The sequence below is a fragment of the Myotis yumanensis genome, unplaced genomic scaffold (assembly GCF_028538775.1).
Source record: "Myotis yumanensis isolate MYYU_CA2020_CCGP unplaced genomic scaffold, mMyoYum1.0.hap1 SCAF_18, whole genome shotgun sequence".
Classification (NCBI taxonomy): domain Eukaryota; kingdom Metazoa; phylum Chordata; class Mammalia; order Chiroptera; family Vespertilionidae; genus Myotis; species Myotis yumanensis.
The window spans coordinates 17,982,368-17,998,599 of NW_027223769.1; the positions used below are offsets into that span (position 1 = coordinate 17,982,368).

The window sequence follows — 16,232 nt, forward strand, 5'->3', positions numbered from 1 at the left end:
CTGGTCCTGATACTCTTCACTTGTGAAGGTGCAATTTCTGTGGCAATTTACCCAAATCCTTTTGTCTGATTTCTCTAATGTAATTTCAGGAAAATGGAATATCAGAGAGACACTTGTCATTATGGTAGCTATTTAGAGAACTGTAAATCTGAAGACCTACTCAGGTACATATCTTGTTAGAGAACAGTGATTTAAGTAGTTTAAAAATATACCACATCTTAACCAAAAAAAGGTGAAAAAGAGAAAAAATTGACACTAGCTTACAATTCACTAATAGTACCAGACTTCAGTATAGCTAAACAAAAATTATCATGAACTGAAATAGACAATATAAATAACTCCTAAAGCATAACTTGCCAAAGTTTGGATGGTTTCTCAAAAGTGTAATATAAAATCTTAATTTTTGAAGGCTCACTTTTTAATTAGGGAAAAGTTTTTGAGGAGCATTTTAAGGGTAAATATTCTTTTGTGGTAAGTTAATTCAGATGCACAGACTTCTGCCACATTTTTATTGCAGCATGAACTCTAGATTTTCTGAAGTCACTAAATTTCTTCTTATAGCACAGGAAAAATGAGATAAAGTAGGAGAGGGATCAGTATCAAATTCAGCCCTAAGCAGCAACATGTTTGAGATGCAATCATAAGACCAAGTATTTCACCCAGGGCATGGAAAACGCAGTGAATCATCAGAAAGCAAAGAGTAAAACGCCGCAAGCAGAAGGAGTAAGAAGATGCCAGGCCTGGAACAAGGTCTTACTGACACATACCATGTTATTAAGCTCACTCCTTTAGGGAAAAAAAGTCTGTTGTTCACATTGAGATAACATTTATACTTTTGAGAATGACAAAGTTGCCATGGAGATACATTTTTTTCAAAAATTTTTTCATTTTCTGAAATTTTACTGATAAGCTAAAAAAGAGAATCACTTGTTTCAATTTTGTCATTTTTCCAGCCTTATGTTCTGTAATATTAACTTGCGTGAGCGTAAAGTATCAACAATTAATGGAAGAGCCTTGGTAATAGTTTTCCCTATGCTTGCCAACCTTCACTATTTTTGAAATTGTGGATTTAGAATAAAATTACAAATGTACTTATTAGTAAGATAAAAATTTGGAGTTCTTGAAAAGTTGGTTGAAAGAACTGAATGAATATTGGTACTCTTCTAGTTCAAGAATTATAGAAAATGCTTTTATTCATTCACATCATTTGGGCACTTGCTTCTTTCATATATATATATATATACTAGAGGCCTGGTGCACAAAAATTTGTGCACTTGGGGGGGGAGGGAGGGGGGGCGGTCCCTCAGCCCGGCCTGTGCCCTCTCGCAGTCTGGGACCCCTCGGGAGATAACGACCTGCTGGCTTAGGCCTGCTCCCGGGTGGCAGAGGGCACGCCCAATCCCTAGGTGCAGCCCCTGGTCAGGCTCAGAGCAGGGCCGATTGGGGAGTTGGGGCGCCGCCCCCTGTCACACTCAAGGCAGGGTCGATGGGGAGGTTGCGGCGCCACCCCCTGTGACGCACAGAGCAGGGCCAATCAGGGGGTTGGGGCGCTGCCCCCTGTCACTCACAGAGCAGGGCCCATCAGGGGGGTTGGGGCTCCGTACCCTGTCACACACAGAGCAGGGTTGATCAGGGGGTTGGGGAGCTCCCCCCTGTCATGCACAGAGCAGGGCCGATCAGGGGGTTGAGGAGCTCCCCCCTGTCACTCACAGAGTAGGGCCGATAGGGGAGTTGGGGCACTGCCCCCTGTCACACACAGAGCAGGGCGGATCAGGGGGTTGGGGCGCTGCACCTGTCACACTCAGGGTAGGGCCAATGGGGAGATTATGGCTCTACCCTGTCACACACAGAGCAAGGCCCGTGGAGGGGGGTTGGGGCGCCACCCTCTATCACCCACAGAGCAGGGCCGATCAGGGGGTTGGGGCGCCACCCCTGTCACACTCAGGGCAGGGCTGATGGAGAGGTTATGGCTCTACCCTGTCACACACAGAGCAGGGCCCTTGGGGGGGGGGGGGTGCTTGGGGTACCGCACCCTGTCACACACAGAGCCGCAGGGCAATCAGGGGGTTGGGGAGCTCCCTCCTATCAGGCACAGAGCAGGGCTGATCAGGGGGTTGGGGCGCCTTCCCCTCTCACAAACAGAGCAGGGCGGATAGGGAGGTTGTGGCCCCGCCCCCTGTCACACACAGAGCCGCAGGGCGATCAGGGGGTTTGGGCGCTGCCCCCTGTCACGCTGATCTCGGTGCCGGGAGCCTCGCTGCTCCGCTGATCCGGGTGCCGGGAGGCATATTACCCTTTTACAATATAGGCTAGAGGCCTGGTGCCCGGGTGGGGGCCGGCTGGTTTGCCCTGAAGGGTGTCCTGGATCAGGGTGGGGGTCCCCACTGGGGTGCCTGGCCAGTCTGGCTGAGGGGCTGATGGCCGTTTTCAGGCTGGCGGGTGACTGAAGCTCCCAACTGCTCCTTTTTTTCTTTTTCTTTTTTATTCTGGGCCAGCTTTAGCTCTGAGGCCTCGCTGCTGAAAATATTGATACAATGTTGTGGTCCGGCTGGCTGGTTTCTAGGGTTTTGTTTAGCTTCTATATTTTGTTTAGCTTCTATATTTGTTACATAGTTGCTTAGAGTTGCAGCTGAGAGGCTGGCAAGTGAGGTGGAGAACGTTGGAGTCTGCAGTCACTGGAGCAAGCAAGCCTCCCTGTTCGCTTCAGTGCATGGCTGCCAGCCGCCATCTTGGCTGACAGTTAATTTGCATAAGGATATGCTGATTAGCCAATGGGAAGGGTAGTGGTCGTACGCTAACTACCATGTTTCTCTTTTATTAATGTAGATATATAGTTAATCCTCACCCAAGGATATTTTTCCCATTGATTTTTTTTTTTGACATTTGAGGATTTTAAAAAAATATATACTTTTATTGATTTCAGATAGGAAAGGAGAGGGAGAGAGATAGAAATATCCATGATGAGAGAGAATCATGGATCGGCTGCCTCTTGCACACCCTCTACTGGGGATCAAGCCCACAACCGGGCATGTGCCCTTGACCAAGATCGAACCCGGGACCCTTCAGTCCACAGGCTGACGCTCTACCTGCTGAGCCAAATGGGTTAGGGCTTTCCCATTGATTTTTAAAGAGAGTGGGAGGGAGGAAGAGGGAGAGAAAGAGAGAGGGAGGAAGAAAGAAACATAGATGTGAGACACATTGATTGATTGCCTCCAGCACACACTCCAACAGGGGCTGGGGTTCCAACCTGCAACCCAGGTACCTGCCCTTGACTGGGAATTAAACCCTAGACCCTTGGGTGTGCGGACCAAGGCTTTAATTACTGAGCCACACCAACCAGGGTCAAACATGTATATTTTTAAATGTAGTACCCATATTTATTAATGTTTTAGAACCCTGACAAACTAAGATTCCTCTCCATTTGCTCTCTAGTCTGCCTCTCTTGATAGGTAAACAATATATCAGTGTATCTGCTAATAAATACAGTTCACATAACTTAATCCTTTGGATGTAAACATTGCAAAACAATAGTATTTAGCAGACTATCTTCTAGGCCATAAGAACATTATAATAGCCAACATCTTGCTTTAGCAACTGGATTAAAATTCATGTCATTGAACAAGTATTTTAGACGCTGGATTATGCATAAACCAAAGATAGACCTGTCCTCTTCCAGTGTCAAATCCAATCAGTGGTAGTTTAACAGGCTTCAGATGAGAACACCCACACATATACTGTGAAATATAAGGAAAATAAACTGCACAATACTTGGGACTTCAAAGCCTTCATCCCTAAATCCACCCCCGCCCCCTGACTTACTTAAGCCTCCTGAGGACAAGTTTGAGAAGCACTAATCTAAAAATACTGTTAAGTTCTCTTCACAGTCAATATTAGATGACAGGCTTTGAAGTGCAGTTTTCTACTGGAATGAAGATAGACACTCTAAAATTAAGGCCATAGGCCTTGGCCTGTGTGCTCAGCGGTTAGAGCGCCATCCCGAGCACCGAAGGGTTGTGGGTTTGGTTCCTGTTCCAGTCAGGGCACATACCCATGTGTGCATAAGGTAGCCAATTGATGTTTCTCTCTCTCTCTCTCCCTTCCTCCTTCTAGAATCAATGAAAAAAACATATCCTCCGGTGAGGATTAAAAAATAATTAAATTAAGGCCATGAAGGATGACATGTAAATATCAACCTGTCATTTGCCACTATAAATAAAATAACACAACTTCACAACTAGATTGGCACTGATACATTTTCTTCCCATCAAAAGTAGCTTCAAATCTTCCATGGCATCTTTCAGGTAAATCTACAAAAATTTTCTACCTTTATATTTCCTTTATGTCAAGGGAAATAGAAGCAGTGATTTGATTTTCCTGTAAATTAGTGACCAAGCAAAGAACTACTTATATTTTAACCCTTCCTTTTTTTTCCCTCTCTTAAGCCAGAACCACATTATTTACAAAAAGTCATCACAGTATAAATGGTCACATTTGGCAAATGTATTAATTGAAGTCATTTCCTTTGAATAAATTTTCCAAAAACTTATATCGTAAGGTGTATAGTTTTTATCAAAATAAAAACTTTACATCAAAATAGAAACTTTAAAATGGAGTGTCTTTTCATTTTCTATTAGGAAAACTGTTAGCATGTTTTTATGATCAGAAGTAAAATAATGAAAATAACTAGGCACAATCATTTCATCATGTGACTTTCAGAAGACAAGTTTGAAAAATTAAGGCAACAACGTAAGTCACATTATGAGTAAGTCGAAGAATTCACAGAAAAAAAGGGAGAATTCTTACTTCTGTTTAATCACTGAATTGAGTTTTTACAAATAATTCTTAGAACAAGTCAGGTAACTAAGGTTTTGGGAAACAGTGCTTTCTTATACATGAACTATTACATGCTCCATTTTCTATAAATAACTCCATTGGCTGGATTAACAAATACTGTCACAGAAACAAAAAAAAATTTAAAGCCATAGATCACTGCATTTATATTGACAAAAGCCATAAACAAGCATGCATTTCTCCTTTACTAGGACTTAAATAGGTGTTTGAACATTAAGGCAGTGATGATTCTAAAACAATGAAATGTTAATTAAGGCTTATGCTTGTTTTGAAATTCATATTCATAGGCAACTGTGACCAAAGCAAACTTTTATCTACCGGGTGGAGCTCAGGATGTTTTTTATCCACAGCGAACAAAAATTCTATGAAATAGGAATTATCAACACAACTTAATGAATTATTAGTCCCCTCCTTAGGTTTCATTTTGAGGATTTAACCTTCAGCGGCACAAGCATGTGTCACAGAAGGAACAGAGCATTTATTATTATTTTTTTTGGTGAAGTTAGAAAACCTACTGGCTGCACTGATTTTTATTTGCCTGAAAGTTGGCCAACAGTCAAGAATTCAGGATCTCCTAAATATAGAAAATTCCCAAAGCATCCTTGACCATGCTCCCATCTCAAAATAGATGATTATTGAAGCAGTCTTCAACGTAGTTTTCTTTGAAGACTGGCTAGTATTACCTTTTCTAAACAAATGAAGCAACAAAATGCAGAAGCTGGATCTATTATGTAATCGTTATCCTCAAGGCACAAATAATATCCTTGCTAGATTAATGTCTTTCCTTATTCAAGGAAAAGATGAGAGGTGGATGAAGTCACTTTAATATAATTATTGATTGCACTCTTCTCTTTCAAGATAATGCTATGAATTGAAACCTAGGGGGAGTGTCATATATATATATATTATTGATTGCACTCTTCTCTTTCAAGATATTGCTATGAATTGAAACCTAGGGGGAGTGTCATATACATATATATATATATATTTAGAGTGACACAACTCAGATCCAGCCTGTGCACTTTGACAAAGAGCCAAACAGCTCTGAGCACCACCCTGGCCTACTGTGGAGAATGGGAGGGGATGTTTGTAGGGCACACTCGGTATGGGCTAATAGGCATGATTCCATGACTAGAAGGAACACTATTTACACTACTACCTTAAGCAGTAATTTTACATCTGTACACTTACATTGGTATCAATAGTAGTTCATGTAGAGAAGGGATGACAATGACATGAAAAGCTAAAGGCAGATGTAGTTTTCTTTTGTGTCTGCAATGCAGAAGAGATAGAGGTCAACGCAGCTGAAGCTGCGGACAGTAGGAGTCTCAAACCATCTATGCATAGGTGTTTAAACCTGATGGTGCAGCATCAAATTTCTTTAGGTATTACTATCAGGAAAAGGAATTTCTAACAAGCATTGTCAAAAATATTTTAGGTGAGATTTAAGCAAGTCACACTTTGACTAAATTATTTTGGAGATTTGAAAAGTCTGTACCCTAGTACTTGGTAAGCTTGGCTTTACCTAAATGACTTGATGGGTTTTAAAGGTGTGAAATGCCCCTCCCCCCCCGCCCCCCCCCCGCCCCCCCCCCCCCCCCCCCCCCCGCCTTTTTAAGATGGAACCACTAGCTGTGAAAGGGCAAATGTAGGCAACACAATACAACCCTTTTTAGGTCAACATCTTCACTTTATAATACACTCACATTTATACACAAATTTCATGTTTACAAGTACAAAAGGCAAAGAACCTCAAACAGAAGCAACTGCATATTAACTACATTCAATAGAGTTAATACTGTTGTCTCCACTCTTCATTTTCTAAATCAAGGAAATTGTAAATGCTGTTCCACACATGGACTTCACTTTTAGAAGTTGGAGACTGTTTGTGGTTCTGCACATGTTTGGGTTTCTACAGAGCTGAACTGAGATTCCATCGTGTTCCAGGCCAAATCAGCAAGAAGAAAGTCATCCATTGCTGTTTGAGTTTCATTGCTGGTGAAGAACAAGCTCCCCAGGGTTTCAAAGCCAGAATGCATGGTCTGTGTTTCTGTGCTATTTAACTGAACCTTGCTTTCTAGAGCAGAGATGTTTTTAGCAGCAGAGATCCCTTCAGTTTGGGTCTCGGTGTCGGATGAATCAGTACTCATGGAAAAGCTGGAGTGTTTCAGAATACTTCCCAGAGGCAGATGAGGGCTACTGTCTAAAAAGAAGTTTAAATCTGTCTGTGTCTGTGTGTCAAACATTTCAAGGCCTAAGAAATTAGAATTTCCCCTATAACTGTAGGGCTGGGCAGAGGTGTCTGCAAGTAGGAAGTCAGTTTGGGTCTCTATGTCCAGTGATTCTAAGACTGGCTCAGTGGTCATGCTGCTAAGCCCACTCTCTTCAGTTTGAGTTTGAATATTTGAGGCCGAAAAGAACTCTTCGATATCAAAATCAATTGCAGGATTCTGGGTTGGACCAGATGGGAGCTGGGTATCAGGTCCAGTGTTTGTGTCAGACAGAAGACTACGATTGTCCAGTGTCTGCCCAGGCAGATTACTGGATAAAATGTTTTCTAAATCATTTAATAAATCTATCGTTTGGGTCTGATTATCTGTCATGTTCTGTGAAGGAAGCATACTGTTCTGTGCACTGAAGTTTATAACTGGTGCAGATTTCTCAATATCTTGACTTAAAGTCTTAGGGTGGTTCTGAGGTAACAAACCATGAGTAACAGTCTCTCCTACTAAGCTGCTGCTTATAATATTGTCTGTAGAAATACTGTATGATGAATGGACACTCTCAAAAATGTCTCCGCACATCACAGCTTGGTCCATCTGTACTCGGTCATCTGTTGGACTTCCCATTCCACTGGTTTGAGTTTCTCTGGAGATTCCACCTGCCTGGAAAGAAGCATCTAAAAACGCATCAGTCTGAGCAGCTATAGATGAAGTTACCTTAGAACTGGGCAAAAATGTTTGGGTATGAACACTAATGGGAAGGGAAACTTGAGACCCAAAAGTCAAATCAGTTTGAGAACAAGACGATACAGAGGAATCAGGGCTGACCCACTGTGCAGAAGGTATAAAGTGTTGTGTGGTGTAAGACAGATCTGTCTGTACATTGATTGAAGAAATGCTGTTCTTTTGACATGCGTTCCCTAGTTCTTGTGAAGGATTAGATGGATTTTTACTCAAGTTCACTTGAACACCTGTACTAATTGGCTCAACAGCAACAGGATTTATAATTTTTGAAAGAGGAAGGCTCTCCTTAAGAGAGCAGGCTTCTGAATCAAGGCCAAGAATCAGAGTTCCTACTGACAAGGGCAGTAAGTGCACAGCACCGGAGGCAGAGCCCTGATGATCAACACCTAACACCACAGGCTGGGCCGAGGAGTCAGCTGTAGGCACAAAGACAGGCATAGGAGAAAACTGCATAACAGGTAGTTTAACCAAAGCCACTTTGGGCTTTGGTAAAAGCAATTTCTGAGGATATTTTGGTGCTGTTGTAAGAGTCTGCTTTCTGGCATTAGAGCCACAGGAGGCTTCAAAAGAAGCAACTAGCTTTATTTCTGAAGTTTCTAATTCTTGAGTGTCTGGTCTTGGGGTTGGTTGGTTGCTCAAGGATTCAATGGTTTTATTGGACAACTTCTGGTTGTGCAGGCAGTTTTCCATTTTTCTTTTCTTACCAGGTGGATCTCTGAAAATGACAGTAAAAAGAGGTCAGAATCAATCCAGTGAAGAGAAATTCCTTCTTTTACACCTCTTTGAGAACTGGGCCTGCTGTATGGCAGGCAGAAGTTCAGGAATATGCAAACAGGGAAGTAGAAAGCGGGGGGTGGGGGATACAGCTCTAAGTACTAGAACTCAACTTAGATTTGTAAGCATAAGGATGCTAACAGATTAAATAATGCAACTTTTATCATTTCTAAAGCAAGCAGCTTATACCCCAAATATAAATCTGGCCTTTAAGATGAAGTATAGCCATGGCTGGATGGCTCAGTTGGTTGGAGTGTCTTCCTGTATATGAAAAGGTTGCAGGGTTTGATTCCCAGTCAGGGCACATACTTAGGTAGTGGGTTCAATCCCCAGTCAGAGTGCATACGGGAGGCAACCAATTGATGCTTCTCTCTCTCCCTTCTTCTCTCTGGAATCAATGAATAAATCCTTGAGTGAGGATAAAAAAAAAAAAGTAAATAAATAAAATGAAGTATAGTTTCAGATTAAGGGACCCTCAAAAGAAGTTGGCAGAAAGAATAAGGAAGAACAACCGGATTAAGTAGACATGGATCCTTTATTAGTACTGCTACCTTTCTGCAAGTTCCCTTCTTCCATGTCTTACCTTTTCTCCATTATTCCTCCTTTCTTCCTACACTAAGAGCTTTCCAGGAAGTTTCATTTGAAACTCTTCCCACAGCTACTGACTTTTGGGCCACCATTTCTTCCCCTTTACCTGTGCTCTGCAGGGATCTCATGGCCAGTTCGGTAGATGTGGGACTGTAATGAAGTTCTACTTGCATAGGGACAGCCACATGTGCACTGGAAGGTCTTGCCACAATACTCTGCATGTCTTTTTAAGTCCCATTTAGTGCCGTATGAATTGCTGCACTTACTACATTTATGCTTCTTTTCAGCGTGCATTTTCATAAAGTGCTAGGAAGAACACAAAGGAACCAGAATGAAAAACTGCAACTGCTCAAAACATTTCAAAAACCATCCACATACCCAAGTTAACAATGATTTTACACGATAAAACATAGCAGTCCAAATCAAAGAATGTAGAAGCAAGCAAATTGCACTTTATCATATGCCTCTTTTCCCTATCACTTCTACTTTGTGAAAAGTGTGAAGACAGTTTTAGAAATAATCCATAGTACCCAGAATTTAGGTTCTGATCTACAAATAACTGCTGTAGGAAGAATAAAAAGTTTTTGCAATACTTTTTATAGGACCTCCTCCAGCAAACCCTCTGGGAAGTATTTCAGCTGTCTATTTTTTGCAGTCCTGAATCACCTCCTTTCCCAGTTGCTGGGCCCCCTCCCGCCCCTTAAGGTAGCTGTTTCTGAAATTCTGCCTTATCTTACTCCTTTGGGAGAACATTTCCTTTGTGCCTTTGCTTGTCTAACCTTGAAGGCACAGATTCACATAAGAGATACGAAGTACACGTGTTCTCATTCTTTGAATGAGCCATCTTCTCTTTCTCTCTGAATCCACTTCTGGACATCTTTCCCTCCAGAACAAGGCACGTCTCCTTCACTTGCATTATACCTTACTCACCTTTTCCAATTGGAAGACTTTTGGGTGGATATCCTCACACAACTTTCTGCTCAATTCTCGTTATGTTTGATAAGTAATTAGAATGCACACTAGGTTTATACCGTTTGCATTTCATCCTCAGAGAAGTATACTTAAGATAAGTAAAATACCTGTTTTACAAGAGAAAATTGAGAAAATGGCCTGTAAGGACCTCTAGGACATCCTTCAATTGGACAACAGTAGAATTTTGGTTCAGTTTTCAAATCTTTTCTTATTGTTGGATTTACTATGCCATCCTGAAAAAGAAAAATTACTTTAAACAATTATTTTCAAAAAAACAATACAACAGACTGGGAGTAAAAACAAGGAATGACTAAAGATGGGAACAAGGGATCTTATTTGGGAGATGAAAATATTCTAAAACTGAATTGTGGTGATGGTTGCACAATGCTAAAATAAGTGAGTTATTCACTTAAAGTAGGTAAACTTTATGATGTATAAACGATAGCTCAAACCATGTTGTTTCAAATTCGATCTATTCCTTTAAACTATCCATTCTAAACCTACAATATCTTCCCTTTGTGGATGAAAAAGGGCTTCTGTAACAAATCTAACAAAGTAATTTCCCATGGTGATCTGATTATAAATTCCTAACTGGGCCGGTCATGGTGGATAGTCATGCCTCAGGTCTATAACTTCCCTAGTAGAAGTTCATCTTTGCAAGCCCTGTGCATTGTTTTTGTGCATCTAGGTTAACATTCCTGTGAAATGCTACTTTTTCATCCCTCAGATCCAATCATAAATATTTCCCTGCCTTACATTCTCCCACTTGCATGTAATCTTCTTTACTTCCCTCCTAATTCTAAGTGTATAAAAGAAACTGCAAACTGTCATTCTGGAAAACATTTTCCTCAGTCTGTTGAGATTTTGCTTCTAGGCATGTCTTCTGTTTGGGGCACAAAAACTCTTAAAAACTCATAAAAATTTTCTACAGGTTCTTCAAGTCAACAACTTGAAGCAATCTTCTCTATTTGCAAAGTGGTATATTTACAGTTTATAAGGCTCAAGATTTCTATATCATCCTTAAGTCTTCCTTTCCCTTTTATCTCATGCCCAGCGTCTTAGTATGAACTCCTGAAAAAGCCTTCCTATGATGGTGGCCTTCCTGATAAAAAGCACTGTGACTTTCTCCAATTATCACACTGCCGCTAAAGTAGCTAAAGCTAGTTGACACAACTTTTATATAGCATGCTATGTTTGAAATTTAGTAATTATTATAAATGCCAGTACTAACAAAACTTTTACTAGTGTTAGACACTGTTCTAAGCACTTTATATATATTAACTTGTACATAATCTTAATAATCTCTTATTATTAAATGTGATTAACTTTTGGGCTAGGAGTTTTCAAAGTCAAACCTCAGTTCTCGAATGTCTCCCATCTTGAACAATTCGGTTCTTGACCAAATTTTCATGAAAAAATGTCTCGATTGTCAAACAAAACTTCGGTTCTCGACAACCCTTTCATGTTGATACCTGAATCATCAGTCATGGGTCTCTCAGGCGACAAAGGAGAGAATGTGCGAGTATGAGACAGTTTACTGCTAAACCTCAAGTTGTTAACATCTCAGGAAATTTTGATGTGAATATTTTCTAATGGGAAAAAAATGATGAGAGAATCATTGATTGACTGCCTCCTGCACGCCCCTACTGGGGATCAAACCCACAACCCGGGCATGTGTCCTGAACAGGAATCGAACCAGTGACCTTTTGGTTCCTGGGTCAACCACTGAACCACACCAACCAGGTCGCTAAGCCATGTTTTAAAAATACAAATGTTGCTAGATAAAAGGTTCTTTAAGGGTCCTCCTGTCCTTTTCACTGCTTTCAAACACAATGAATAAAAGAATTTCTAACAAACAAGAAACGCCCACTTACTCCTACTACTCCTTTCCCTGAATCACCAGCTTTCATTTCTATATGGATCGCCCCCTGGGCAAGGCTGAAGTAGGATATTTCCGTATTTTCTTATAGGATATGAAATATAGACATATATTTTAAGAAGCCACATAAAACAAAAATGCAGCATGTACCCTTTACCTTACAATCCCACTCTTATCCATTATCTTTCAGAAGGGTTTGTTAATCATTTATGTTAAGGGATATTTGGTTATGGGCAGGGTATCCTATGAAGAAAGATTAGAATAGAATTGGAACCATATAGCAACTAACAGGGAAAGGAATAAAAATTATCATAATTTGAAAAAATAAAAATTAGGAGAGGAACTAGAAATATGCAAGTAGCTGTAACCAAGAGAATGAAAGGGAAAATTTCCACTGAATGTTATGCAAATGTGCCAACCAAATATATACTCAAGATTAGCTTCAGAACAGAAACTGGCTGGTAGTGGAGTCTCTGTCTAAACACAGACTGCTTTTAAAACCATGGGGAACTCCCGGTCAGCCCTTATCAGGCCTCCTCCTTCCAATACTTTGAGAACAATCAAGTGTCAAAAGTAATGTTTGAATTCAAGAGCCTCTATTCCAGATCCTGACTAAGAAAACAGACTTGCCAAACTGAGGCATTACTATCTGGATATGGTTATTCTGTCACATAGGTCACTTTCATTAAAGAAAGTGGACCTCCTCCCCTTCCACCAAGACATGAGATGCTCAGAGGCTGCTGTGTACCATGGTTAGAAAGGCAGGAAAGGGAGGTTCAGGAAAGTGAGCCCGTTTGACAAGAAAAAAACCAATGATGGTTCTCAGCGAGGTTTCTTTAATTCCTACTGAAACAGGTCTCCCTAGTGACTTTGGAAGGAAACTCAGAAAAGCCCATTTTCATTGTTCAACATTTTTAGTTTAGAAAGGGATCTTGAGTGCCGTCTTCAGAAAAACCTGAAAAATGAATCTGACTAGAACTGAAGAATGACATTACACATGTTCTAAGCGAGGATACGCATACTCTGAAAGGCTGAAGTCCCAGTAAAGATTGTCAAAGTTTCTATTTTCCTTGCACATATTCCTCCTCCTCAGGCCTATTATATTTTCTGTATTGGTATCTTCAGAATTCTGAACTTTACATATTTTAAAAACATAATTAGAAATAAACCTACTGTATACATACTATCAAAATCCTGAAGAGTAAGTGCTATCTTCATGCTAAACAGATGCTTCTTAAAGTCTTGAGAGATGTAGAGCTCCAGACAGCAATTCCAAAGAAAAGAACAATATAAAGTGTTAAGACGTGCTTCCTACAGTGATGTTCAGCCCACACAAGGACGGTCCTCCTTAGACTGGCAGCTTCATTTGTGCTCAGAGATGTAATGTCTGCCTTAGCTATGGGATGAAGGTGGGTGATGGTGACTGCATATGAGCTAAAGAGAACCAAGGGATTAGGCTGCAGAATTCCTACAAATGTATACTCATCCACTCAAGTAAAAATATGGTTAAGGAAAATAAATACGGTTAAGAAAAGGAAGGATTTAGTTAAAAGTTAGCAGGAAAGAGAAGCCCATTCCCAGAGTTACTTCACCTGTGTTCTGGAGGAAACCCCAAACTCCTCTGCAGGGTCTCCCTCAGCACCCCTCCATGTACATTTCCTGTGTGGGGCTCCTAGTCCTCCTAAGGGAAGGCAGTTGCATTTCTGTTCACTTGGTGCCTAATAACAGATCACTCTTCATGGGCAACACATCTGCCATAGCTATTAGACTTTCTGCTGTTAAATTCTTATCAGAAGCCCGATTCTAAGGACGTCTCCACGGAGAAGCATGCAATATGCCAGGTAATTTAAGCTTTCTCCTTAACCAATTCAGACCGTCAGAAGCTACATACTCACAAGACGGCTTTCAGTGACTTAGGGTTTCACATTATGTCACTGTTGGCCAAGAAGGGCTCTAAGTGGTGGAAGGAAACCTCCGATGATAATGACTGGGAAATTATGATTTAATAGGTCTGGGTGGGACTGAACATCTGGATCTTTAACAAGCCTTCCACAGATGTGCATTAAAGGCTGAAAATCACTGCCCTATGTTATATAAGGGGGAAGGGATGTTCAGACTATTATTACACCGCGCTCACGGGAGAAATTTCCCTTAGGTCTCATTTCTGCGCTGATTTTACCGACATAGAAACTTGTCACTGCCAGGTCTGCAGCCAGCTCCCTCTGCCCACGGGGCAGGATCAAGGCCAGGTCTGCAGCCAGCTCCCTCTGCCCACGGGGCAGGATCAAGGCCAGGTCTGCAGCCAGCTCCCTCTGCCCACGGGGCAGGACCCGGCCAGGTCTGCAGCCAGCTCCCTCTGCCCACGGGGCAGGACCCGCTCAGGTCTGCAGCCAGCTCCCTCTGCCCACGGGGCAGGACCCGGCCAGGTCTGCAGCCAGCTCTCTCTGCCCACGGGGCAGGATCAAGGCCCGACGGAGGAATTGTGGGCGTGGTGGAAAGCACACGGGCTTCAGAACCAGAGAGCAGGTTTAAATCCCAGCGCTCCTCAGCCCCGTAACCTGTTTCTCATCAATGCAATGAGGACGGTAGGTCCGTACCTCACGAAGTTGCGGAGAGAACTACCGAGATCTACGCCCGGGCCGCGAAGTTAGAGGCCGGTAGTCCCGGCTGGTCCGAGCGGCATGACACAGTGTTTTCCTATGATTACGCGTTCCCGCTTCCTCGCTCCCTCCTCCCCGGCCGGGACGCCCTCCTCGGTTTGGCCCGTTTTATGTACTCGGAAGGCCCCTCTGATGCAGGCCGGCGGAGGCTGGGCTCACGGCGCATTCCAGACCCCGGGCCGCGCCGCGCCGGGAGCAGGACCGGCGCCCACGCCCCCGAGCGGGGCGCTTTGTCGGCGCCAGGCCTGAGGAGGCGCCGTCGGCGGCGGGCTCACCTGCAGGCGGTGGCTCTTGACCAGGTGCATGTTGAGCGCGGGGCTGTTGGGCAGGATCTTGCCGCACCCGCGCACAGTGCACAGGATGTTGGTCCGCACGGCCCGGGACAGCTCGCTCACCGACGGCTGGATCAGCTCCCCGGCCGGCGGCGCCGGACCCGCGGGCTGCTGCCTCGCCGCCGCGGGCCGAGGCCGGCTGCCCCTCAGCCGTCCGGGGGGTCCCCACAAACCCGAGGCGGCGGCGGCTCCCCTCGCGGCCGACGGGACGGCCGGGGCGCCCGAGGCCAGGGCCGCGGGTCCCGCCGCCGCCGCCTCAGAGGCCGCCATGGCTCCCGCACAGCAGTCGGGTCCAGCTCGCAGGCCCCGCCTCTTAACACTGCACTTCCGGCAGGGGGCGGGGCCTCCAGGCTCATTAGCATCCGGTCAGGTTGGGCTGGACGCGGCGCCCCCTGCAGGCACTGAAGTGTACGTCAGCGGGGAGCTGCTGCCAGGTGAGGCGGGAGGGTTGCAAAACTTCACTGGGATTCCTATGAACAGGTAGAAGGTGTTGGTTGTGCTTCCAAGAAACTTGACATCAGGCAATAATTGGAGAAGAAAAAGTGATGCGTTCAGAAGTTTTACTTCCCAAAGATTAGAAACAACTCCAATGTTCAACAGCAGCACAGGCAACATTATGTTAATTACAGCTGTGTTTTATTTAGTTTACCATGTGCCAGACACTGGAGAATGCATTTGTCATTTAGTGTCTTGTTATGTCCTCAAAACAGCCATAGCGGGCAAGTACTATAAGTTTTCCTCCATTTTTCAGAGAAGTAACTAATTAATCCTAGGTCACATTATACAAACGAAAGGATTGTTATAATTGACAGAGTTAATCATTTTAGGGAGGCTGGATTTACTTGCTTGTATTTTAAAGGATAAGATTTGATTACTATATGGGAGACAGTATAGCTCAGGGCAGGGTTCTAAAACCCAAGTACCTAGAGGGACTAGGTAGGTCATGTTGATGATAATAGTAGGTCAGGTATAGACAAAAGGAAGGGGTAAGGACTGCAGTGAAATAAATTTTTTTTTATTGCTTAAAGTATTACAAAGGGTATTACATATGTCTCCTTTTTTCCCCCACCCTTGACAATCCCTAGCCTCCCCTACCCCCCAGTGTCTTATGTCCATTGGTTATGCTTATATGCATGCATATAAGTCCTTCAGTTGATCTCTAACCCCCCCTTCGGCCCCCCTACCCTCCCCGGCCTTCCCGCTGCAGTTT

General features: G+C 43.2%; 1 protein-coding gene across 3 annotated transcripts; it reads right to left on the reverse strand.

Annotated features, from left to right (window-relative positions):
• Window positions 1-6,485: 6,485 nt before the first annotated feature.
• On the reverse strand, window positions 6,486-15,292 carry ATMIN (ATM interactor). Of its 3 annotated transcripts, none has more exons than XM_070397877.1 (4): window positions 14,966-15,292; window positions 10,259-10,384; window positions 9,286-9,485; window positions 6,486-8,532 (listed from the first exon to the last, which is right to left on the reverse strand). In XM_070397877.1, the coding sequence occupies exons 1-4, from the start codon at window positions 15,290-15,292 to the stop codon at window positions 6,720-6,722; spliced, it is 2,466 nt and encodes an 821-aa protein (XP_070253978.1). In that variant the 3' UTR covers window positions 6,486-6,719. The 3 variants fall into 3 exon arrangements, with proteins under 3 accessions (XP_070253978.1, XP_070253979.1, XP_070253980.1); XM_070397878.1 differs by lacking the exon at window positions 14,966-15,292 and adding an exon at window positions 13,215-14,262 and having other exon boundaries at window positions 6,489-8,532; window positions 10,259-11,740; XM_070397879.1 differs by lacking the exon at window positions 14,966-15,292 and adding an exon at window positions 11,507-13,189 and having other exon boundaries at window positions 6,489-8,532.
• Window positions 15,293-16,232: the final 940 nt, after the last annotated feature.

Bases quoted from the DNA above. Each gene is read 5' to 3' on its own strand.
- ATMIN (XM_070397877.1), bottom strand. From the start codon at position 15,292: ATGGCGGCCTCTGAGGCGGCGGCGGCGGGACCCGCGGCCCTGGCCTCG. The intron at 10,385-14,965 runs GTGAGCCCGCCG...TTTCTTTTTCAG, and splicing joins TCAAGAGCCACCGCCTGCAG to GATGGCATAGTAAATCCAAC. The intron at 8,533-9,285 runs GTAAAGGGGAAG...TGTCATTTTCAG, and splicing joins GAGATCCCTGCAGAGCACAG to AGATCCACCTGGTAAGAAAA.